This window comes from Periophthalmus magnuspinnatus, chromosome 13 (genome assembly GCF_009829125.3).
Source record: "Periophthalmus magnuspinnatus isolate fPerMag1 chromosome 13, fPerMag1.2.pri, whole genome shotgun sequence".
Classification (NCBI taxonomy): Eukaryota; Metazoa; Chordata; class Actinopteri; order Gobiiformes; family Gobiidae; genus Periophthalmus; species Periophthalmus magnuspinnatus.
In genome coordinates, this window is record NC_047138.1 from 18,735,764 (window position 1) to 18,760,736 (window position 24,973).

The 24,973-nt window shown below is 43.7% G+C and overlaps 2 protein-coding genes across 2 annotated transcripts in view; both read right to left on the reverse strand.

The window, feature by feature from the left end:
* LOC117379826 (neurobeachin-like) overlaps window positions 1-24,973 on the reverse strand; it is a 398,145-nt gene that overhangs the window by 308,609 nt on the left and 64,563 nt on the right. Inside the window, 2 exon segments of the mRNA XM_055226208.1 lie at window positions 1,810-1,910; window positions 17,569-17,800. Coding sequence (XP_055082183.1) covers window positions 1,810-1,910; window positions 17,569-17,800 — 333 coding nt within the window.
* On the reverse strand, window positions 8,021-11,385 carry LOC129456726 (zinc finger protein 239-like). The gene is made up of 2 exons (XM_055225916.1): window positions 11,312-11,385; window positions 8,021-9,729 (listed from the first exon to the last, which is right to left on the reverse strand). Exon 2 carries the CDS (start codon window positions 9,697-9,699, stop codon window positions 8,962-8,964), a length of 738 nt encoding a protein of 245 aa, XP_055081891.1. The 5' UTR covers window positions 9,700-9,729; window positions 11,312-11,385; the 3' UTR covers window positions 8,021-8,961.

The following is a 24,973-nucleotide window of genomic DNA, read 5'->3' on the forward strand; positions in this document are numbered from 1 at the left end:
TTATGTTTGTTAGTGTTTCAGCTCTGGTTGTAAGTGTAAAAGTAGTGCTTGTGCACTTTCTGTGTTATTAATCTGGTCTTTGGGCAGGGACACTAAGCTCACGTTTCACTGTCACATCACCTAAAAAGATGAAAATAGCATTGTAGTATAGTACATTTTTCCCAGGGTCCTCTCCATCTCTTTTGATTGCCTGCTAGGCTCCGTGTGTGCGGGGGAGGGACAGTAAACAGTCCACTGTATCATTGTGCATCTAAAACCAGCCATCCATCCATTTTCTTCCGCTTTATCCGGGGCCGGGTCGCGGAGGCAGCAATTTCAGCAGGGGGGCCCGGACTTCCCTCTCCACACACACTTCCTCCAGCTATTCCAGGAGGATCCCAAGGTGTTCCCAGGCCAGCCGAGAGACATAGTCCCTCCAACGTGTCCTGGGTCTTCCCCGGGGCCTCCTCCCGGTGGGATGTGCCCGGAACACCTCCCTAGGGAGGCGTCCAGGAGGCATCCGGAATAGATGCCTCCACCTCAACTGGTTCCTCTCGACATGGAGGAGCAGCGGCTCTACTCCGAGCTCCTTCTGTGTGACTGAGCTCCTCATCCTATCTCTAAGGGAGTGCCCAGCCACCTTGCGGAGGAAACTCATTTCGGCCGCTTGTATCCGCGATCTTGTGCTTTCGGTCATTACCCAAAGCTCATGACCATAGGTGAGGGTAGGAGTGTAGATTGACCAGTAAATCAAGAGCTTCGCCTTTCGACTCAGCTCCTTCTTTACCACAACGGACTGATACAGTGACCGCATCACTGCAGACGCTGCACCGATCTGCCTGCCAATCTCACGCGCCATCAGTCCCTCACTCCTGAACAAGACCCCGAGATACTTGAACTCCTCCACTTAAGGCAGAGACTCACCACCCACCCAGAGAGGGCAAACGAGAACCATGGCCTCGGATTTGGCAGTGCTGATTTTCATCCCAGCCGCTTCACATTCGGCTGCAAACCGCCCCAGTGCCTGTTGCAGGTCCTGGCTCAACGAAGCCATCAGGACAATATCATCTGCAAACAGCAGAGATGAAATCCTGTGGTTCCCGAACCAGACCCCTCCGGCCCTTGACTGCGCCAAGAAATTCTGTCCATAAATATAATGAAGCAGAACCGGTGACAAAGGACAGCCCTGGTGGAGTCCAACATGCACCGGGAACAGGTCTGACTTCCTGCTAGCAATGCAAACACAGCTACTGCTCCGGTCATACAGGGACCGGACAGCCCTTAGCAAAGAGCCCCGGACCCCATACTCCCAGAGGACCCCCCAAAGGACACCACGAGGGATGTGGTCAAGTGCCTTTTCCAGATCCACAAAACACATGTGGACAGGTTGGGCAAACTCCCATGAGCCCTCGAGCACCCGATGGAGAGTATAGAGCTGGTCCAACATTCCACGACTGGGACAAAAACCACACTGCTCCTGGATCTGAGGTTCGACTTCATATTTTCATACACACACATTTTCATATATTCAGTGTTAGTCTGCAGATCACTTGTTGTATGATGGATATTCTTGAGACTTATTAAACTATTTATTTCATATTATATTATTACTAATACATGTTGTATGTATTTGATGTCCATATTACAAAAAACATCATTAAACACAACACAACATTTTATATTAAGATACTTCAGTTTCACCCTGGCTTAAAATCTGAAATAATTCCAGGTACCCTGTGGTAAGTGCACCCCTGGTTGGAAACACTGGTATATAAGACTAATGCATCAAGAGCCCTTGACAGTGTAAGCTCCAGTGTCAAGGCCACTTACCCACAGCGCCCCCTCTGTCTGCAGGGTGCACAACAGGAGTCTCACTTCCTTCACTGTGATGCTGTAGCTGGCCAGGACCCCCAACAAATCCACCAATATATCTGAGGAAACAGTAACAGGAAGTAGTAACAAACACACACCATGTTGTCAATGTAAACTTATACTTTCAAAACTAAACAGATAGCTGGACTTTTTAATTCGAATTTTGTCTTTAATATTTTGATGATTGGGCTTCTGTTGTATTGGTATTGGATTCGTACCCATGTTCTTTCATATTGAAATTAACACACCACAGTTTGGGACTGCACATAATATCTCAATCATACATCATAATCATAATACAACTGCTATATTTAATTTTTGTGAAGGCTTATCAACACTGCTCTGCCAAAGTGCAAACGATGAACCAGAATTAAACTACACAATAATAATAATAATAATAATAATAATAATAATAATAATAAAAACTGCAAGCAGTGATAAAGGCCCTCGCCACCCCTTGTGACCGCGGGGTAAAGGCCACAGTGAATATCCTGCCTTTCGTTCCCGCTTACATCGCCCCTCCCCCCAAAATCAGCGACTGAGTAATACTACTCCATTCATTCCAATGGGACCATTTATGACAATGTCACGCCTGCACGGTTGGAAATAGAGGTATGTCTTCATTGGCTTTTTTTTTTTCAGTATGATGAGAGGAATATGTGTACCAACTTTCAATGGTCTATGACACAGTAAATATTTTTCATCCCAGTTAACCAAAACCCATGTATTTCAATGAGAAATGTTAGACGTTGCCATGGCAACACCTTTGAAAATAGAGGTATGTTCTCATTGGCTTTTTTGTTCAGTTTGCCAAGCCAAATGTCCATGTCGAATTTCAAATGTTTATGTCAAAGTAATTTTTTTGGTCCAATTCAAAAGTTCAAGGGGGCGCTGTGGAGCAATATAATGTCTGACCTATACGAATTGTATATGTATGTGTTCAGATCTACATTTTGAAAAAAATGTATATTAATGCCGGGAAATAGGACACTGCATGTGTGAGTTACGTGCAATTTAATAGTTCAAAATATAGCTTTTTTCATTCCAGGCTGGCCACACCCACATTTTATAAATTAAAACAATTAGGAACAGTAGTCTCTAATCCCACATGGGTCTAGTTCATTTTGACCAATTTTCAAGTTTGTTGATTGAAAATCCAAGGCGCAAAAAATCCAAATGTGAGAGGTAAAATTTTGGAAAAATGGGGTTCCACCCACAATGGCCGACTTCCTGTAGGGTTTAGAGTGGGGTCATAATATAATTTTTTACTTGTCTTGACATGTTCTATGTTTGTACCAAATTTCATTTGTCTACGATGAAAAAGGTCTCTCATTGCCGTAATGTATTTCAAATTTTGAGGTGGCGCTATTGAGTCATTTTGATACGTTAATTTTTTTGAACATCAAAATACACAAATTTTTTGGTAATCTTGAATTTTAGGCCATAGTTTGATGAGTGTAGAGCATCTATTTAGTCCACAACAAAGTCCAGTACTCTGAACCCCATTCATTTCAATGACACATTTATTATGTTACCACGGTAACATAGTTGCAGACAGAGGTATGTTCTCATTGGCTTTTTTGTTCAGTTTGCCAAGCCAAATGTCCATGACCAATTCCAAATGTTTACGTCAAAGTAATTTTTTTTGTCCAATTAAAAAGTTCAAGGGGGCGCTGTGGAGCAAAAAAAATTCTGACATATGTAAATTGTATATCATTTCGTGTAGATCAAGATTTTAAACAAAATGTATATTAATGCCGGGAAATAGGATACTGCATGTGTGAGTTATGCACATTTTAACACATCAAAATATTGCTTTTTTTTTTGAAGGCTGGCCACACCCACATTGTATGATGTAGAAAAACCCAAGACAGTTTCCTATATTCCCACATGGGTCTAGTTCATTCACCAATTTGCAAGTTTCTTGAATTAAAATCCAAGGCGCAAAAAATCCAAATGTGAGAGGTAAAATTTTGAAAAAATGGGGTTCCGCCCACAATGGCCGACTTCCTGTAGGGTTTAGGGTGGGGTCATAATATAATTTTTCTCTTGCCGTAATGTATTTCAAAATTTGAGGTGGCGCTATTGAGTCATTTGGATACATTAATTTTTTTGAACATCAAAATAATAAATTTTTCACCGACCTTGAATTTTGGGTCCAATAAAATTGACTTTTCGTTAACGTTCAGGGGGTCAAAAGTGGATTCAAAGTCGCGACCAAAATAATACGAAAAATAATAATGGAAACGCATTTTCCACCCATTATTTTTCTCCTAAACCATAACAGCTACAGTCATGTGACTTTCTCACATTGTGCCCCATCACAAATAAGGCCCCTGTGAATTTTTTCACAGGTCCTCGACAATTCGATTGTGTTCTACGAATTTTTGAAAATGAAATTTGAAGAGGGCGCTAGAGAGCCATTTTGTGAGAGAGTGCCTTGACTTGCATATCATTGCGTTCAGCTCACAAATGTGCGTAAACGCTGTATTAGCGTTTTCCCAACAAAAAATGTGTGAAAGAGAAATTTTTTTTTTTTATTTTCCAAAATTTGCGATTTTGTTGAAAATTCACCCTGACCACACCCAAAGTCATAATCAAAATGTAATTGATAATCTTTAATCACACATGTGTTTAGAGGGATTTGGCCAAATTTGAAGTGTTTGTGATGAAAACTGTGCGAGAAAATGTCCTGACTGTGAGGGTGTGCACTTTTGTGATTCCTGGGTTTGATCCAATATGGCCGACTTCCTGTAGATTTTAGGGCGGGGCCATAATATCATTTTTGTCATGTCTCGACATGTACTATTTTTTGATGTGAGTTTCAGATTTTTACGTTGACTTTTTTCCGAGTCGGGCTCCCATTGGCCCCATGAAAATCAAAGTTTGAGGTGGCGCTAACGAGTCGTCTTTCATTATTTTTTCTCGCCATCTTTTGTGACAATTAGAGCTCATTTTTGCCATTTTCCATGCTCCGGACGCGGTTTTAATGAGTCCCTCGCCGGGACGGAGTCCCAGGCTCGGGCCTAATAATAATAATGGAAATTTTTTTCCACCCATTATTTTTCTCCTAAACCATAACAGCTACAGTCATGTGACTTTCTCACATTGTGCCCCATCACAAATAAGGCCCCTGTGAATTTTTTCACACGTCCACGACAAAGCGCTTGTCTTCTACGAATTTTTGAAAATGAAATTTCAAGAGAGCGCTAGAGAGCCATTTTGTGACAGAGCAACTTGATTTGCATATCATTGCGTTCAGCTCACAAATGTGCGTAAGCGCTGTATTAGCGTTTTCCCAACAAAAAATGTGTGAAAGAGAAATTTTTTTTGAAATATTCCAAAAATTGCGATTTTGTTGAAAATTCACCCTGACCACACCCAAAGTCCTAATCAAAATGTAATTGATAATCTTGAATCACACAGGGGTTTAGTGGGATTTGACCAAATTTGAAGTGTTTGTGATTAAAACTGTGCCAGAAAATGTCCTGAATGTGAGGGTGTGCACTTTTGTCATTCCCGGGTTTGATCCAATATGGCTGTAGATTTTAGGGCGGGGCCATAATATAATTTTTGTCATGTCTCGACATGTACTATTTTTTGCTGTGAGTTTCTGATTTTTACGTTGACTTTTTTCCGAGTCGGACTCCCATTGGCCCCATGAAAATCAAAGTTTGAGGGGGCGCTACTGAGTTGTCTTTCATTATTTTTTCTCGGGGTCTTTTGTGACAATTAGGGCTCGTTGAGTTCTAATTTTTGACACACATGTTTTGAAACATGTCGGGGCATGTTTACTACTTGATTTTTGCCATTTTCCATGCTCCGGACGCGGTTTTAATGAGTCCCTCGCCGGGACAGAGTCCCAGGCTCGGGCCTTATAATAATAATAATCGGGGTTGGGAGGAGTTCGGGGAGGCCATGGAGGAGGACTATCGGACGGCCTCAAAGAAAATCTGGCAAACTGTCCGACGTCTCAGGAGGGGGAAGCAGTGCTTCACCAACACTGTTTACAGTGCGGGTGGAGAGCTGCTGACCTCGACTGGGGATGTTGTCGGGCGGTGGAAGGAATACGTTGAGGATCTCCTCAATCCCCCTGTCATGTCTTCCGAGGAGGAAGCAGGGACTGGGGACCCGGAGGCGGACTCGTCCATCACTCTGGCTGAAGTCACCGAGGTGGTTAGCAAGCTCCTCAGTGGCGACGAGATCCGTCCCGAGTACCTCAAGTCTCTGGATGTTGTGGGACTGTCTTGGCTGACACCTCTCTGCAACATCGCGTGGCGGTCGGGGACAGTACCACTGGAATGGCAGACCGGGGTGGTGGTCCCTCTGTATAAGAAGGGGGACCGGAGGGTGTGTTCCAATTACAGGGGATTCACACTCCTCAGCCTTCCCAGTGAGGTCTATTCCAGGGTACTGGAGAGGAGAATCTGACCGATAGTCGAACCTCGGATTCAGGAGGAACAGTGTGGTTTTCGTCCTGGTCGTGGAACACTGGACCAGCTCTATGTTCTCCATCGAGTCCTCGAGGGCTCATGGGAGTTTGCCCAACCAGTCCACATGTGTTTTGTGAATCTGGAGAAGGCATTCGACCGTGTCCCTCGTGGTGTCCTTTGGGGGTGCTCCAGAAGTATAGGGTCCGGGGCCCTTTGCTAAGGGCTGTCCGGTCCCTGTATGACCGGAACAGGAGCTGTGTTCGCATTGCCGGCAGTAAGTCAGACCTGTTCCCGGTGCATGTTGCACTCCGCCAGGGCTGCCCTTTGTCACCGGTTCTGTTCATTATATTTATGGACAGAATTTCTAGGCGCAGCCAGGGGTCGGAGGGGGTCTGGTCCGGGAACCACAGGATTTCATCTCTGCTATTTGTGGATGATGTTGTCCTGATGGCTTCATCGAGCCAGGACCTACAGCAGGCACTGGGGCGGTTTGCAGCCGAGTGTGAAGTGGCTGGGATGAGAATCAGCTCCTCCAAATCCGAGGCCATGGTTCTCGACCGGAAAAAAGGTGGTTTGCCCTCCTGCAATGATTTCATATTGGATTAACTTCTCTTTTACAAGATAATGCAAAACGTGTCTGAAATCCACATTTTTTTTAAAGCACTTCATCAAGTTTAATTTCCTCATTACTCAGCAGGCAATGTGCACAGCTCTAGCTCTCAGCCATGGCCACACTTACATGTGTCTGGACCATGTGCAGCAGAGAATTGGTTTAAGTATTTTTTTGTTTCAGTGTTTTTGTGTATTTTGATTTCAGTACTCCAGTAAAGGGATTTAGGCCCTCATAATTAAACAATTAGAATGGCCACATCTTCTGGCCAGTTTTCCCCACAGTTTGGCACATCCTCGCAGGTGTGTGACCTGAGTCCTGCATGGGCTCAGTGACCTGAGATCTTGTCACACTGGTCACACTTGTTTAGAAGCTCATCACTGTTTATGTGTTGGTGAAACATCATGGACGTTTTGAGGTTCTTCCATGAGGTCAGGCCTTTGCCACACTCTCCACACCTGTACAGCCATCCACCTGTGTGCTCACTCTAAAGGGCTTAACACACTCGTCACACATGTGTGGTCTGTGAATTGTCTTGTGTGTTTTGTGGGATTTGTGCTTGTCTACTGCTGCTGTGTGCATGAGGAGGGGAGGGGCCTCTGAGGAACTGAACTCCTCCCCCACCAGAACACACCCAATGCCTAGAGTTTTTTTTTTTTTTTCTTTTTTTTCTCCCCATAGTAAGTGCTAGCCTGGCTGGACTGTACATTCAAATATAAATGCCAAGATATTTAAAATTTCAACAATTGCTGTGTTAAGATAAATTGGGGAGATTAATCTATATTAATCTAACATGCCTAGGACAAACTATTATTATATATAATATATAGATAATACATAACAAAAATGGAAAAAAGACAAAAAATCATAACATAATCAAAACATAAAATCAAACATATGTAATATTCAAACCTTCTTATGTCCTGATAATGTTATTTTACCCTTGTATTGCATTGCTTTTATGAAATATGCTATAGAAATAGTGGAGTGGACTCTATTGTAGATAAATCAGTAAGCTGCACAACTCTCTATATATGAGGTTTTACAGCAAACTAAATACAAGACACAAAAGTCTGTAGTATTAACTGAGATCTGAGCTTATCTAAAAATGAGCATGTCTCTGTTTCATTGTCAATGTGGGTTTTATTGTGTGCAAAAGAACATATCACTCAAACACATCACTGAAAATCAAAGGCCTGCCTGGTATTTGTTCTTGGTGATAAAACAGGACATTTTCAAACAGGTAATGCTTGCAGACCAAAACTGAGCTGACCCAGCTGAAAAAAAATCTGTGCCCAAAAATTATCTCTGACCTCAGAAACAAAACTTTAAAATGTAATTCTCTCTGCATCCAGTAGATGCCGACGCAGCCTCAGTTGTCACTATTGTAGAAATATAGTAGAAACAAGGAGTCTGCTGTCAAAAGATAGCCATTTTTTAAAGTTCTAAAACATAAAATGCCAACGCAAAGGTAGTCAAGCATGTTAAAAGGTCATCAACAATAGAAATAACACACTTTTTTTTTTACCAAAAAAAAAAAAATTAATATTCTTTCTCTAGTTTTAGGCACGTCCCATTGGCAACAGTGGCAGACTCAAAGACTTCCACCTGCTGGGCACACATTTATATGGCCCTCAGTTTGTGGCTGGTCATGTGCCTCTCTAGAATATTCAACTTATTCCAGACGTTTTCGTGGGCACTGCCATCGTCATTCGGCAGTTGTCTTATTTTGCATGGGGCTGCTGATCTTGACGGTAAATAAGTTCTATTTAAACCACAAAGACGTTTTAAAGCCTAAGAGAATCAGTGCAGTGTTAACTTGTGGAAGACATGAACATAGAGCATTTTATACAAACCAGCACTACTTTATATCAGATTTTAAATGCAAAACTTTTCTCAAATTCTCAATTGAATTGAATGGGATTCCTACTTAACCGAAGTTCCACCACAAAGAAAGTGGATAGTGAATAAGGTCAATACAAGTCTGAAAAGGCCCCGCCACCCTCCCAACAGTCAGGGGTCGCCTCCTTGTGAATTTGGACATGAATAAAGACGTATTTTCAGGTTTTAAAGGCTGTGACATTGCTGGTGACTTCGGAGTGAGCGTTTGATGCTAAACTTCTTCCCACACTGGTCACACTCAAAAGGCTTCACTCCAGTGTGGATTCTCATATGGGTCCTGAGCGTGCTTTTGTCATTAAATGCTTTCCCACACTCCTCACAGGTGTACTTTTGATCTCGAGTGTGGATGTTCATGTGGCGTTTCAAAGCACTGGTCTGAGAAAAGCTCTTGCCACACTGGTCACATCTGTAGGCGGTCTCTTCTCTAGTGTGAGTCCATCTGTGCATTGCCATTTCACGTGGAGTTTTAAAAATCTTCAGACAGAAGTCACAGGTGAACAGTTTGTCTCCTGTGTGGGTTTGGTAGTGAACTGATAGATGCTGGGACTGTTTATAAGACTTATCACACTGGTCACATTTGTAAGGCCGGTCATCATTGTGCAGACGCTGGTGATCTGTCATTAACTTCTTGTTTCTGAAGCACTTCCCACATTGATCACATTTGAAAGGTTTCAGTCCACTGTGGATGCTCTGGTGCTCTATTAAACCAGACTCCTGTCTGAAGGCTTTCCCACACTGGTCACAGCTGTAAGGCCGCTCACCAGTGTGGATCCTCATGTGCCCTTGAAGGGAGTGTGCTGTAGACAAGGCCTTTCCACACTGGTCACACTCATAGTGCTTAGGTGAAGGTGACATGGTGCTGGCTTGGAGAGGTTCAATGCTGTGCATGGGGGTAGCAGCCATGGTGTTGGTTCAGGAGACCAACTCGGCTCTCTGCAGAAGATAAAAAAGAGGAGTGGTTCAAATGTAATAGATATAATCAAACTTTGTCTTAATTCACTCTACTATAAAACCAGGGCTTTACGTAGTTATTTTAGTGTTTTAAATTAAGCTAGTCCCTACATTCTACTCAGAGCAGTTGAGCATTTGTTTAGTCGCAGAGCACTGATATAGAATACGATTTAACTGCTGCTGGAACTACAGTATTTGTGGTTATGCAGAGTTAACACACAACAGTTAGCCAGTGGCATTCTCACTGCGCGTGGTATAACAGCAGGTAATGATCCACTGGCATTTACAAAAGTCCAGAGCAAATGCGCGCAGCAAAATTTACCATACAACATGGTTTAAAGTGGCAGTAGAAACGTATTTGTATTTATAACACATTTCGTCACTTGATAGAGTATATACATAAACATATGGTAATTTGTTTACAATTACCATATGTTTAATTACATACACAGACACACTTCTGCTGCTTTTGACACTGCCCAACTCTGATCATCGGAGCTTTTAGTCATGTTGGACTGGAATCTCCCCCAAAAGCATACCTGGAGCTGTTTCATTCACACATAAATGGAGATGAAGATGGATTAATAGGATTACTCAAAGCTCAAAATGCAGGGTGGACCAGAGTGTTTTCAGTTTGAGAGAAGCATTCAGCTTAAACTGGTTTGGGTGTTAAACAGTGTTGGTCAGATGACTTTGTAAAAGTGATTACTGACTACTGATTACTCTTTCTAAAAGTAATCTAATTACTACTCTGATTACTTTATTTCACAAGTAATTTTATTACTGATTACTACAAGTTACTTTAAAAAAAGAAAACATATGGCTAATTCTTCACATGGCCTTTAATTTTCTTCACACACAGCCTTTCTTCAAATGGAGGGGGCGCTTGAGTCCTCCATGAACCAGCTTTACTGTTTAACACACAGTTCTGTGGATTATGCACATTTTTGGCAGGCAAAAGTAACTAAAAGTTACTAGGGCAAGTAACTATAATCTAATTACTACATTTTCAATCATAACTAGTAACATTACTGCATTACTAAAAAAAATAATTTGATAACAGTAATCCCTTATTTTGTAACTAGATACTGTCCAGCACTGGTGTTGAACATGTCTGAATGAAAACAAACACAACTCCAGGTATGTTTGTGATAAGGAAACAACATTATGACATAGATGAAAAATGTTTGTGACATAGGTCTTTATATGTAAATATCACATTTGCAGTTTAATATATTTTTTAAATAGTCCAATTTTGTCATGTCCCAAGTCTGACTCAGTACATTTAAACTGAGTCAGACTTGGGACTATAGAGGACAGAGCAAATAATTAACACATTCTAATGTGTTAAATGAATCAAAATGGGCCGAATCAGGAAATGACAGCCTCCACACAGCAGAGCTAGCTGCACTATTCATGCTAGCCTCAGAGCATGCTAATGCTAAGTAGCATGCCTAAGTAAGAACTTATAAAGAGAACTAACCCTTCTTTCCAGCCTAGTGTCAAAAATGGGTGTCATGAGCATATGAGGGCTGACATTAGAAAGTCTAAGCAATTTACTTACGTGATCTGTAGCTCTGGAGACAGCTCTGGAAAACTCTGTGGTAGAGGAGGCTACAGCTGCTGTGTGCATGAAAGAAGGGAAGGGGCTTCAGAGGCATAAAACTCCTCTCTCACCAGAACACGCCCCCTTCCTCATCACTGTTCAAAACCCATGGCTTGGTTCTCATATTTACACAGTGTTACAAGTAACTGAACACATGTACTGAAAATACATACTAATTTTGAATAACTGTATTCTGGTTACTCTTTCATTTGGTGGTATTCAGTAGTTACTTTCCTAAAATCAAAAGAATGCATGGCAGTACTTGACCACACAATTTTGGCTTTGAACAGTGCAGTTTTAGTAAGAAAAACTGCAAACACAGTTCTTGCAGTGTGTGTGCATGCACGTGTTCCTTCTATAGTTAGACATAAATTAATGACAACAAACAGTGCAATAAAAATCAAGCTGTTTGTAAAACTATGTCACTATAACATAATGCAATTCGGTGCCAAGGTCCACAAGGGCCACAAGTGGGTTCCAAGGTTTTTTTTCTCTCTGCAAACTGAAACAAAGCTAATACAAGTTATTATGCTGTTTTATAAGTATTATATGAAATTGTCAAGTACAGCAGAACAGTTAAGGCTGTGCGATATGACCATAGACTGTATAAAGAAGTCGACTGAATGAGTGTAATGTCACCCACAGTGTTCTGCTCCAGTCAAAAGAAGGTCACCAAGGCTAGCAGTTATAGGGACCAATTTAGAGCCGAGTTGTGACCACAAGTATCAAAGCAACCAAAGAGCCAATCTGAAGCCAGGCTGTTGAAGGTAACACCCCTTCTTGCCCATACCGCTGGTTTAGCACAGATTGAGCACTTAGCAACTCTGTCAATCAAACCCATAGCTAATGCTAGCAGGAGCAACCTCGGGGAAAGAAGGCGGCTGACTTGTCTTTTATTAATGTTCATATCTTGATTTACTGACACAATAGCAAAATAAAAATATCAGGATCATGTAGAACGGGTTAATACCAAATTTTAAGACCAAAATGACAAGGCTCACTGCAGCAGTTACTGAGAGAGGATGACAATTTTTCAATGTAAAGTGAACTGGTGCTGGAATCGATGGAGCCTGTTTGGATCACGGCGGCTAGCAGGTTAGCTATGTCCCTATATATACAGAATACGGGCAGTACATATTCCCATACTGCCCCGCCCTAAAGAGTGCTTACAAGTAAACAATTAAGCCATAAAGGTTGGATCAGGAATGTGAAGCACTTTGGACAGCTAGAGTTGTTTTAAATATGCTACAGAAATAAACTTGAATTGAAACTATAGTTGCATTTTTAAAAACCTTTTGTGGGGCTAGGCCTTTTATAAATGCTTGTTCATTCCCTGAATATCTGAAGAATCTAAACTCTACCAAAGGGTGTGACAAAGTATGAATCTTCAAAAGATTATTCGATTGTTATGAGTTCATCACGAGCGAGACATTACTATAGAAACATACACAGGCTCTTTCAAATACTCAATGTCTTGGGTGGATATGATGATTAATCTAGTGCCCGTGTACTTGAATCATTATGACCCCAGTAACGCCTTTCAATGTACCTGGAATCTTTTTGTTCATTAATGAGGCAAAATTAGCTTTGCAACAAGAGAAATCAGCACAATCTCTCAGACAGGTTGTGGGCACAAGAAAAAAACTACTTGTGTTATTTATTTTTGATCTCCGTGTTCCTGTACTTCCTGTTATTAGTAAACCACTCATCCATCTGTAATAACCATTTAAAGATGGTTGTGCTTTTCACTATAGTATATTTTGAACATTTTAAATAGCAATATTGATCTACCCCTCCCCGAACCGCCACCTTAATGTGGTGGAGGGGTTTGAGCACCCGAATGATCCTGGGAGCTATGTTGTCGGGGGCTTCATGCCCCTGGTAGGGTCACCCATGGCAAACAGGTCCTGGGAGACGGGTCTGACTAAGAGCGGTTCAGAAGCCCCCCATGGAAAGAAGAAGATCAAGGCCAGTTACGTCGCCCGGACTGGCGTTACCGGGGCCCCACCCTGGAGCCAGGCCTGGGGTGGGTGCTCACCAGCGAGCGCCTGGTGGCCGGGCCTTTCCCCACGGGGCCCGGTCGGGCCCAGCCCGAAGGAACGACGTGGGGCCATCCTCCCGTGGACCCACCACCTACGGGAGGAGCCATGCGGGGCGGGTGCAAAGAGATCCGGGCGGCAGTCGAAGGCGGGGACCTCGACGACCGGATCTCCGGACATGGAGACTAGCTCTGGGGACGTGGAACGTCACCTCGCTGGGGGGGAAGGAGCCTGAGCTTGTGCGGGAGGTTGAGTGTTACCGGCTAGATATAGTCGGCCTCACCTCCACGCACAGCTCGGGCTCTGGAACCCAACTTGTTGAGAGGGGTTGGACTCTCCATTTCTCTGGCGTTGCTCGCGGGGAGCGGCGGCGAGCTGGTGTGGGCTTGCTCATTGCCCCACAGCTCAGCCGCTGCGTGTTGGGGTTCACTCCGGTGAACAAGAGGGTCGCGTCCCTGCGCCTTCGGGTCGGGGACAGGTCTCTCACTGTTGTGTCGGCCTACGGACCAAACAGCAGTGCAGAGTACCCGGCCTTCTTGGAGTCCCTGGGAGGGGTACTAGACAGTGCACCAACCAGGGACTCCGTTGTTCTCCTGGGGGACTTCAACGCCCATGTGGGTAACGACAGTGACACTTGGAGGGGCGTGATTGGGAGGAACGGCCTCCCCGATCTGAACACGAGCGGTGTTTTGTTATTGGACTTCTGTACTAGTCACAGCTTGTCCATAACAAACACCATGTTCGAGCACAAGGGTGTCCATCGGTGCACGTGGCACCAGGACACTCTAGGTCGGAGGTCGATGATCGACTTTGTTGTCGTGTCATCTGACCTCCGACCGCGTGTCTTGGACACTCGGGTGAAGAGAGGGGCTGAGCTGTCAACTGATCACCACCTGGTGGTGAGTTGGATCCGCTGGCGGAGGAGGAAGCCGGACAGACCTGGCAGGCCCAAGCGCATTGTGAGGGTCTGCTGGGAACGTCTGGCGGAGCCCTCTGTCAGAGGGGTCTTCAACTCCCACCTCCGGGAGAGCTTCTCCCTGATCCCGGGGGAGGTTGGAGACATAGACTCCGAGTGGGCCATGTTCTCCACCTCTATTGGCGATGCGGCTGCTCGTAGCTGTCTGTGGTGCTTGTCGCGGCGGCAATCCCCGAACCCGGTGGTGGACACCGGAAGTAAGGGATGCCGTCAAGCTGAAGAAGGAGTCCTATCGAGCCATGTTGGCTCGTGGGACTCCTGAGGCAGCTGATGAGTACCGGCGGGCCAAGCGTGCCGCGGCTCGGGTGGTCACAGAGGCAAAAACTCGGGGTTGGGAGGAGTTCGGGGAGGCCATGGAGAAGGACTATCGGACGGCCTAAAAGAGATTCTGGCAAACCGTCCGACGCCTCAGGAGGGGGAAGCAGTGCTTCACCAACACTGTTTACAGTGCGGGTGGAGAGCTGCTGACCTCGACTGGGGATGTTGTCGGGCGGTGGAAGGAATACTTTGAGGATCTCCTCAATCCCACTGTCACGTCTTCCGAGGAGGAAGCAGAAACTGGGGACCCAGAGGCGGACTCGTCCATCACCCTGGCTGAAGTCACTGAGGTGGTTGGCAAGCTCCTCGGTGGCAAGGCTCCGGGGGTGGACGAGATCCGTCCTGAGTACCTCAAGTCTCTGGATGTTGTGGGGCTGTCTTGGCTGACACGTCTCTGCAACATCGCGTGGCGGTCGGGGACAGTACCTGTGGGATGGCAGACCGGGGTGGTGGTCCCTCTGTATAAGAAGGGGGACCGGAGGGTGTGTTCCAATTACAGGGGAATCACACTCCTCAGCCTTCCCGGTAAGGTCTATTCCAGGGTACTGGAGAGGAGAATCCGACCGATAGTCGAACCTCGGATTCAGGAGGAGCAGTGTGGTTTTCGTCCTGGTCGTGGAACACTGGACCAGCTCTATACTCTTCATCGGGTCCTTGAGGGCTCATGGGAGTTTGCCCAACCAGTCCACATGTGTTTTGTGGATCTGGAGAAGGCATTCGTCCGTGTCCCTCGTGGTGTCCTTTGGGGGGTGCTCTGGGAGTATGGGGTCCGGGGCTCTTTGCTAAGGGCTGTCCGGTCCCTGTATGACCGGAGCAGGAGCTGTGTTCGCATTGCCGGCAGTAAGTCAGACCTGTTCCCGGTGCATGTTGGACTCCGCCAGGGCTGCCCTTTGTCACCGGTTCTGTTCATTATATTTATGGACAGAATTTCTAGGCGCAGCCAGGGGCCGGAGGGGGCCTGGTTTGGGAACCACAGGATTTCATCTCTGCTGTTTGCAGATGATGTTGTCCTGATGGCTTCTTCGAGCCAGGACCTGCAGCAGGCACTGGGGCGGATTGCAGCCGCGTGTGAAGCGGCTGGGATGAGAATCAGCTCCTCCAAATCCGAGGCCATGGTTCTCGACCGGAAAAAGGTGGTTTGCTCTCTCCGGGTGGGTGGTGAGTCTCTGCCCCAAGTGGAGGAGTTCAAGTATCTCGGGGTCTTGTTCACGAGTGAGGGAAGGATGGAGCGGGAGATTGACAGGTGGATCGGTGCAGCGTCTGCAGTGATGCGGTCGCTGTATCGGTCCGTTGTGGTAAAGAAGGAGCTGAGCCGGAAGGCGAAGCTCTCGATTTACCGGTCAATCTACGTTCCTACCCTCACCTATGGTCATGAGCTTTGGGTAATGACCGAAAGGACAAGATCGCGGATACAAGCGGCTGAAATGGGTTTCCTCCGCAGAGTGGCCGGGCGCACCCTTAGGGATAGGGTGAGGAGCTCGGTCACACGGGAGGAGCTCGGAGTAGAGCCGCTGCTCCTACACGTTGAGAGGAACCAGCTGAGGTGGCTCGGGCATCTGCTCAGGATGCCTCCTGGACGCCTCCCTAGGGAGGTGTTCCGGGCATGTCCCACCGGGAGGAGGCCCCAGGGAAGACCCAGGACACGCTGGAGGGACTATGTCTCTCGGCTGGCCTGGGAACGCCGTGGGGTCCCACCGGAGGAGCTGGAGGACGTGTCCGGGGTAAGGGAAGTCTGGGAGTCCCTGCTTAGACTGCTGCCCCCGCGACCCGGCCCCGGATAAGCGGAAGAAAATGGATGGATGGATGGACTATTGATCTAAAACAAGCAGAATCTGATGGGAGCCGATCCCCCCCTGCCCCTTTACCACCTATGGATAGCTGCACATCATGCTGCTAAATCCTACGAGTATCACTCATTAAGAAAATAGAACTGGAGAAGGAAGTGCCAGTCACAGTGGGCGTCTACCGGTGGACATGAAAACGGGAGTTGAACGGCAAAATAGTGTCTTGTATACAAGAGAATAAAGATCACTCAAACATGAATCACTCCAAATACAATTTCAGAGGTTCAGTGAGAAGGGGAACAGTTATGAAAATAAAAGCTCTTAAAAGTCCTTGTTGCAGAATAAGTCTGATTCAAAGAGTTTGCTTATATTGTGCAGCAACAAATGAGAAGAAGAGAATCCTGCTTATCAATGGACAGGATTTAGTTTGCTCTGAGTACTACAGCACAGTATGGGGGCAGAGACATAAACAGACAAGATTGTTGAGCTAAAAAGTCTAAAAAGTGTGATATAATGCAATAGAAATAAGGAGCTCCAAAGGGCTGTTTCTTACGAGGTCATATACAGAGTTACCCGTGACTGTCAATGTAATATTAATCACTGCTTATGTCAAATAAAATGATCCAGTTCTTTTAGTGTGGATGCACCAATACCAACTGATACTGTTTAGCACTAAAACTGGACTCTGGGACAGTATTATATATTAAAGACAGGAAATTGGTGTTCTTGAATAGAGTATTAACTTCATCCTACTGGCATCAATGAGGTATAATGGAAACTATACTCTGTAAAGGGCCTAAATAATATCAGGTTATTATGTGAAAATAATCAGTTATTTTAGGATCAGCTTTGATGAAACGGTCAAGTGTAAGTTACGAGCATATGCTGAAAGTATCGGTATCTGTTCTGAAAGAGCAGGATGCCTCCCTAATGTTACCTATAATGATGTAATTAAGAAATAAAAAACAAATATTTCATTATTTCACAACAACAACAACAACAATAATAATAATAATAATAATAATAATAATAATAATAATCATAATCATCATCATCATCATCATCATCATCATCATCTTGTCTTTTAATGAGCTGTACCTGCAACCTTGCGGTCCACAGAGCTGATGGCGAGCAGCACCATTCGGAGGAGGCCCACCTCGGAGCAGATCTGGAGGTTCCTCAGACTCTTTCGGAGGATCTCTGTGAACATGCTCCAGATCTCAGCCTGGCATGTGACGTTACAGTGACCCAGAAGTTCCACCATGCAGCACAACCTCTCCACATCCTGAATGAGGAAGTTTGAGTCCAGGTTGAACTCACCACCAACCAACTGTGGAACCAACATACACGGAAGAAGGAACATTTTTAAACTGTGGGTGCATGTTACATACCATGCACACTTGTAATAATAATCATAATTATAATAATACCTTCCATTTATATAGCACTTTTCAAGAGACCCAAAGTGCTTCACAATAACACACAGAACACAGTCACACTTACACCCCCACCCCCACACCCACCCCCCCCCCCCCCCCCCCCCCCACACACACACACACACACACACACACCCCCACACACACGTGGGAGTGCTCAGGTGGGGTTAAGGGCCAGTTTAAACAGAAATGTTTTGAGAAATGATTTGCATTGATCAGTGGTTTCAGCAGTTAGTGTGGAGATAGTGTGTTCTAGAGAGTAGGGGCTGGACACAGAGGGATCTGTCTTCAATGGTCCACAACCTGGAGCACGGAGCTGAGTGGAGGAGCAGAAGGAGGAGGAGCAGAGTGTGCTGGAGGGTGTGTAGGTTTGTAGCAGGGTTTAGTGTTGTTAAGGTGTAGGGTGTGGTGTTAGGGCTGGGGCGAAACTCTCAGGTCGGTCTGGGAAGGGGGGACAATAAATCAATGGAAATTAGAAGTATCCCTCGAAGGGGGTTGTAATGATACAGAATCATAACTTCAATAGCTATATTATTATGATGAGCCTGCTAGCAAATATTTGCCATTTGAAGAATAAAAAAGATTCAGATTCAGATTCAGAAAACGTTATTGATCCCAGAGGGCAATTCATTTGCAGCATTCTCAGGGCAGTAGTATTCAGTAAACAGTTTGATTTAGTTACAAATAAGCTATATGTGCAACCTTACAACATACTGTTCAACAATATGAAAATATGAAAACAAATTCAACACTTAAATGTTCTAACAACTCTGTATAAGCCTTTCTATTATTTTATTATTATTTTTTTTTCAAAAATCAAATATCAAAGTGGTAGCTGTTTTAAACACACTTTAACAGAACACAAAATCACTCATTAATAGAGAAGATTATGGAGGCCTCCTATAATCAAAATTTCTCCCCATAGATATTAGTCTAAAACAAGCTGAACAATAGATGCCTGTTTAACATTCCCAATAACATATAAAAGTGACTCTTGTTAAAAAGAACCATTATATTAATCAGTCTACGTAACTACAGATATAGCTCCATCACAGGGCCTCAGCATGACATTATCTTCATCATGACTGTATGTCCTGAGACAGCAGAGGCCCTGTGTGTCCTAGCCCTTGGTGATAACAGCACTGGGGGAAAGCAGGGAAGGGGGGAGTGTGGGTGAGGGACCAGGTGAGGGCCAAGGAGGCAGAGCAAGGGGGAGTTTGGGTGAAATACGAGAGGGGATAGGTGGGGGGCCTTTGATGGTGAAACACACATAGTTTTGTAAGGGGTACGGGGAGCCATCTTAATTCCTGAGCTAATGAGACATTCTAGATTGTTGGGAAGGGTGAAGGTGGGGAGGAAAAGGAGAGTGAAGAGTCCCTAGAGGGAGTAGATGTAGCAAAAGGGACCCAGGGCTGGTCTGTGGGCAGGGGAGGTGATGGGGGTGCTGCTGGGACTGAAACCTCAGCTGGGGCTATCACAGACAGGTCCAAGGCTTGTGACAAGGGCCCTGGGGGAAGTGACGCTTGTAATGAATCCTTGTGCTGCTGAATCCCTCGCTGGGGGAAGTTGATTAATACTGTTTTTGGGTGACACTAGTGACCAATTAATAGACATGGGGCAATATGTGGTGAGGAAATGTGGTGTCACGATTATCATAGCCAAAATAACTGCAATTATTATATCACAATAATGATTAAAGTTGCTGACAGTTAAAAAAATGTTCTGGATATGAATAATTATAATTTTAATATTACGAATGAATATGAATAAGTTCCATGTTTAAACATGGAACTTCTATAATGAATCATAGGAGTATCATAGTTTATTCAAACCGTTCCAGCTTAAATCTTATTATATAGGCAAAAAATAACCAAAAATATCTCGTAGTAGTAAAAGTAGAAAAAAGTAACACAAAAAATATTGACCCCAAAAAAAATATAGTTCCATCTTTCATATGCGGAACAATGAGTTGATACAATGATAATCATGACAGGCCTAATGATGGTCATGATCTCTGTTGGCGATTCTCTTATATAAAATGTCACACAAACGATTACTGTCTTACCTTTTTGTCACGATAATTGATGTTATTGTTTCATCCTGACCGATTAATCGTCTAAACGATAAAAGGGCCACAGCCCTCATGGATACATGGCGGCTGTGGCATGTTCTTGCTGCAGCCCTGTACTTTGTTTTAAGGTCAGTATTTCTAGAATAGTGGTTCTTAACCTTGTTGGAGGTACTGAACCCCACCGGTTTCATATGCACATTCACCGAACCCTAGTTTATTGAAAAAAATAAATAAATAAAAATAATTATATATATATATATATATATATATATATATATATATATATATATATATATATATATATATATATATATATATATATATATATAATTATTTTTATTCAAATTCAAATTCAAGACATGTATGTTTTACTGGTGCACAAAATGAATCGTACATTAACATCACTGTGTTCAAAGAATAAAACCAATAATGCAAAATAATAATGCATGAACTCACAACAAATTACATACATACCTTTTTACAAAGACATGACCTTTTTTAATACTACCACACTGAAATTATTTAAATTTTTTCCCTTATGTACAATGTTCCCTCTTATTTTTCACAAGTCTGAGCAAACACACAAACTCCCTGAGCGGTCCCATGGACCACTGTGAGCAACATCAGACGTGCGCACTGTGGTCATGCTGCATCGCATCCATCCAAGTTAAATGGTTTATTAAAAGAATCAAATTACCACATTTACATTTCTGTTATAAGACTTTTAATTAAGTGCTTTAGCCACTTATACAATGAAAATGACAAAAATCTTGCTCATGACCTGTGTAGTATATTAATGCTATTGGAAGTATAAATATTTTATTTTAACTATGGCAAAACATGAGCTTCCAAGCAAACCAAGCCAACTGTAAACTCCAATGTTGAAAACACACATAACATTTTTATGATAAAGCTCTGACTTGTATTATGAGTATAAGCCATTGTGTGAAGCTTTTGCTGTGCACTGAGTGAGATTGTCCTACTGTGGTCTGGGAGACAGTCCGGTAACTCTTTTTCAGTATATGACACGATCATTTGATTTTTACAAGTCATAAACTAGTGACAGTATCAATGACCAATACACACTGAGAGGAATCTGTATCTGCACACCAAGCTGCTCTATTACTGTACATTTACATACCATATCAAAAGAAAATATATAATGTGTATTTGTATATAAAATATATTCAAAACAAGTGGTATGGGTCAAAATAAATATATATTTACAAACCGCACACTGCAAACAGTGAAAAAACACACACACTTCAAAATGTAAACAAACACACACCGGAAACTAATAATACACTGTACATGTGAGAGTGTGACAGTCATTCTGTGACAGAGGTTGGAGGATCGAGTCCCACTCGGACCAACTTCTGTCATTGTGTCCTTAGGCAAGACACTTCACCCAAGTGGTGTGTGCGTGATGATTGGTGGTGGTCGGGGGGGTTAATGCTAATAATTACACATAATACACATTTGACCCACAATTAAGTCAATAGCAGTATAAACCACGCTTACCGATCAGGAACAGCATCCAGTCCATCAAATCATAAGGTCCTCTGCTCCTGAGTCCACCATGAGATCTTCACTCGGTTCCACGAACCGCTCCGGATCCGAGATGCCTCTAGTTTAACTTGTACAAACATCCACAGTGTCCTCGGTCGCGTACTTCCTTTCTTTTGTCCGTTTTGTCATGTTTAATATGCAAAACTACTACAAAACAATGCGTAAAATTACGCAATTACACGCGGATCTTTGCCCGAGGGCGGGCCGTCGGAAGGTTAAGGGGTTCAACAGCACTTCTTAGGCCGTGTCCCAATTCGCCAAACTGGCCTTAGAATCACCATTCGAAGTGTGCATCGAAGGGCAGTTACGTAATTTCCGGTGCGACAAGGGCTGTCCCATTTCAACGCACCCTATTGAATGTGGCCGACAAACCTGCCCTTCCCTTTGCACCGTTTCCATGGAGATCGGACGTAACCGAATCGTGCATCCGTGCACACTTCACGCACTTCTATATCCCATCATGCACCGCGGCTGCGCAAAAAAGAGAAGAAAATGGAGTCCGTTGCGCAATACACGTTCAAATGTTTGTACTGGTTTACCTCATCAGTGCGACATGAAACTGTTAAATCTGAATAAAGATCTGTACAGTGTGTTTGATGATTAAAAAGGAGGGGAGTTACATGGAATAATGGAATGTGCAGTTATCGCTAGACAATAAGAAGACATTATTATCATTAAAAATTATTACTGCAATAAGAATAATGTAAGAATGTTTGTTTCTATTGTACGCGTCAAAGACCAAGAGACTGAAACATAAAGTCAGAAGGTTTAATGAGTTCCACAAAGGTAATGTGAACAATGAAGCAACGGACTCTGAGGAAAGGACAGAATAGAGTCCTGAGACATGCACAAAATCTTCATGTGTTCCGGTACATTCCATACGTCTGTGCCCCTCGTGGGCACATGTCATTTACTTTCGTGTTAGTAAATCAAGACACTAGCTTGATGTAGCGCTGCACTGCTAGAAAATACCTTATAATAATCAGATGAAAAGAACTGGCAGGGCATAGAAGGGAAACAGTGCCCTCTACTGTTATTAAAGTGGTGTAGCCACTGGCCAAAATACCGAACGATTAAACTGCAATATCCCACTATATGTACAACTAATCAGTGTTCTGTGGTTTATAGACTATGAATGTCAAAATTATAGTGTTACCTCTGTCTATGTTATTACGCTTTCACAAGTTATATTTTGTTTAAGTTATGAAGTAGCTACAATTGAGAAAAAAATCACCTCAAACGTTATATTTGCCTATTCATATTCAATCTAAACAGAAAGAAATGGCTGTGACGATGACATCTTGACTTTTCTTCTATTAAACAATAAATCATTAAAAATAACGTACGTAATGTACGTATCGTACGCTCAAAGACAGTGGTGGAAGTGCAGTCCGTGGTGTAGGCCTGTCCCACTTCAGCAAGATGGCGGCTACACTGAGGAGGGTAGATTCTCGACCGGAACCTTCAAACTACACTTTGAAGTGTACTTTGAAGGGACCCTTCAAAGGGTGCATTTGGCGAATTGGGACACAGCCTTAGAATCATCAGCGAGTCTTCACACCACATCGGTCACATCGGCTAAAACACTGGGAGCGGAACATGAGGACGCCTGTCAATGACATTGATAAGATGCGCAAATACGTATGTGAATCACATAATTGGCCGGAGCAGCTCGTCACTGGTCACACTCACTGACTCACACTGAAAAATAGCGCAGAATGAATTGTTGTGTGTTTATTTTATTTTCAACTCCGGTTCGACTTTTTTGTGCTCAGCACAGATTTTCTGTGTGCGGAGACCGTGTTAGCAGTGCGCAATTGCGCAGCTTGGAGGGAACAGTGCGTGTCACCACATCAAATAGATTTCTGTGGCGATTTCCTCTCAGGATTTTCATTATACATCTACGGACAAGCTTATTAGCGCGTCAAGAGGGACGGGCGACAGTTTTACATCGGTGAAGATCCACCTGCTGCTGACCCCTGTGCGCACAGCGTCTGAAAATCAGGGCTGTGTCTTTACGCAGGACTGTCAGCTGTGTCTGTGTCTGTGAGGCGTGAGCAGTGTTTGTTTTTAACATTGTTCCGCGAGTGTGACGCTTATTTTGATCAACGAAAAATAAGAAAATACATTGTAAATATATTGTATTTTAATATTTCAAGATCACAATAATCTTCCAATTTAAACTACAATAAAAAAGAACTAACACAAATAAAATACACTTCAATTAAATACTTGAAATTTATTTTCCCAAGCCACGCAGAGCTGCAGTATAAGGATGAAAGAGCCGCATGCGGCTCCGGAGCCGTGGGTTGCCGACCCCTGCGCTAATGAATATTTACTGCAAATCAGTGTGACTTCTGCTGTTGCGTTTGAGAGACCAGGTCAGAAACGCGTGGCTTCACCTTGGCAAGTGCCACTCTCAGGTCATTTTCACAGCAAAGTCTGTTCCTTTTCTTTGTTTTTATGTCGTTTTATGTTTTTATGCCGTTTAAATGGCTCATTTACGTTGGGCAGGTACTTCGATAGACACATCAAAGGGTGCATTTGTTGAATTGGGCCAACGTCTGGAGACGCTCGCAGTCCGCTAATCATATGAGTCAGATGTGTGTCTTGACCTCCACCGAACCCCTGAGACTGACTCATCGAACCCCTAGGGTTCGATCGAACCCAGTTTAAGAACCACTGTTCTAGAAGCAGGTTTCAGTGACCAAACCCACTCAACAGCATCTGAAAAACTGCCTAGAAATCCCACAACATACATCACAGCTGTACTTCTGCTGATAACCCTCCTCTGATTGCAGAGTCCCATTTCACTCTCTCTGACTGCAAAAGCATCCCCCACACTGAGCACTGCTGATATGGAAATATGTGAATTTGGTGAGGATTCGATTAGGAAACATTATATAACTAACACATTTCACATGGGCTCAGTATGCCAGGCACTGGGCTTGTCTCAACAAAGCAGAAGGTCTCGCCCCACTCTCTACTTCCCATTTCAAATGACATCTGTTTTGGCCTGTAAACCCTACAGACTTAATGTGTTACACATGTATAGATCAGGACAGCTTTACTCTATAATGAACAGTGCATCATGTGAGTAATATGTGGATAATATTGGTAGACAGATGCTGTGCCTGGTTCCTCAGAGAGCATCCACATCAGGACTGTTATCAGCCGTGTTCTTGTTCAGTAGAATGCTTTAATATGTTCGTTTCAAAATGGATTCATTTTGACATCCCTCATCATTTATTGGATGCTGCCCCAGATTAAGTAGTACTGTGGGATGAAGTTCCTGTTGCAAAGTCAATATGGTACCCATTCAGGCGTAATCACAACTGGCCTTTCAAAACATGTTGGAGTGGACAAAATACACAGACACCTGCTGGTCAGTGTTGAGAAAAGCCAATAGAAAAAAGGTATGGACACG

What these genes read in the sequence shown, in the direction of transcription:
- LOC129456726 (XM_055225916.1), bottom strand. Translation starts at nt 9,699, where the DNA reads ATGGCTGCTACCCCCATGCACAGCATTGAACCTCTCCAAGCCAGCACC.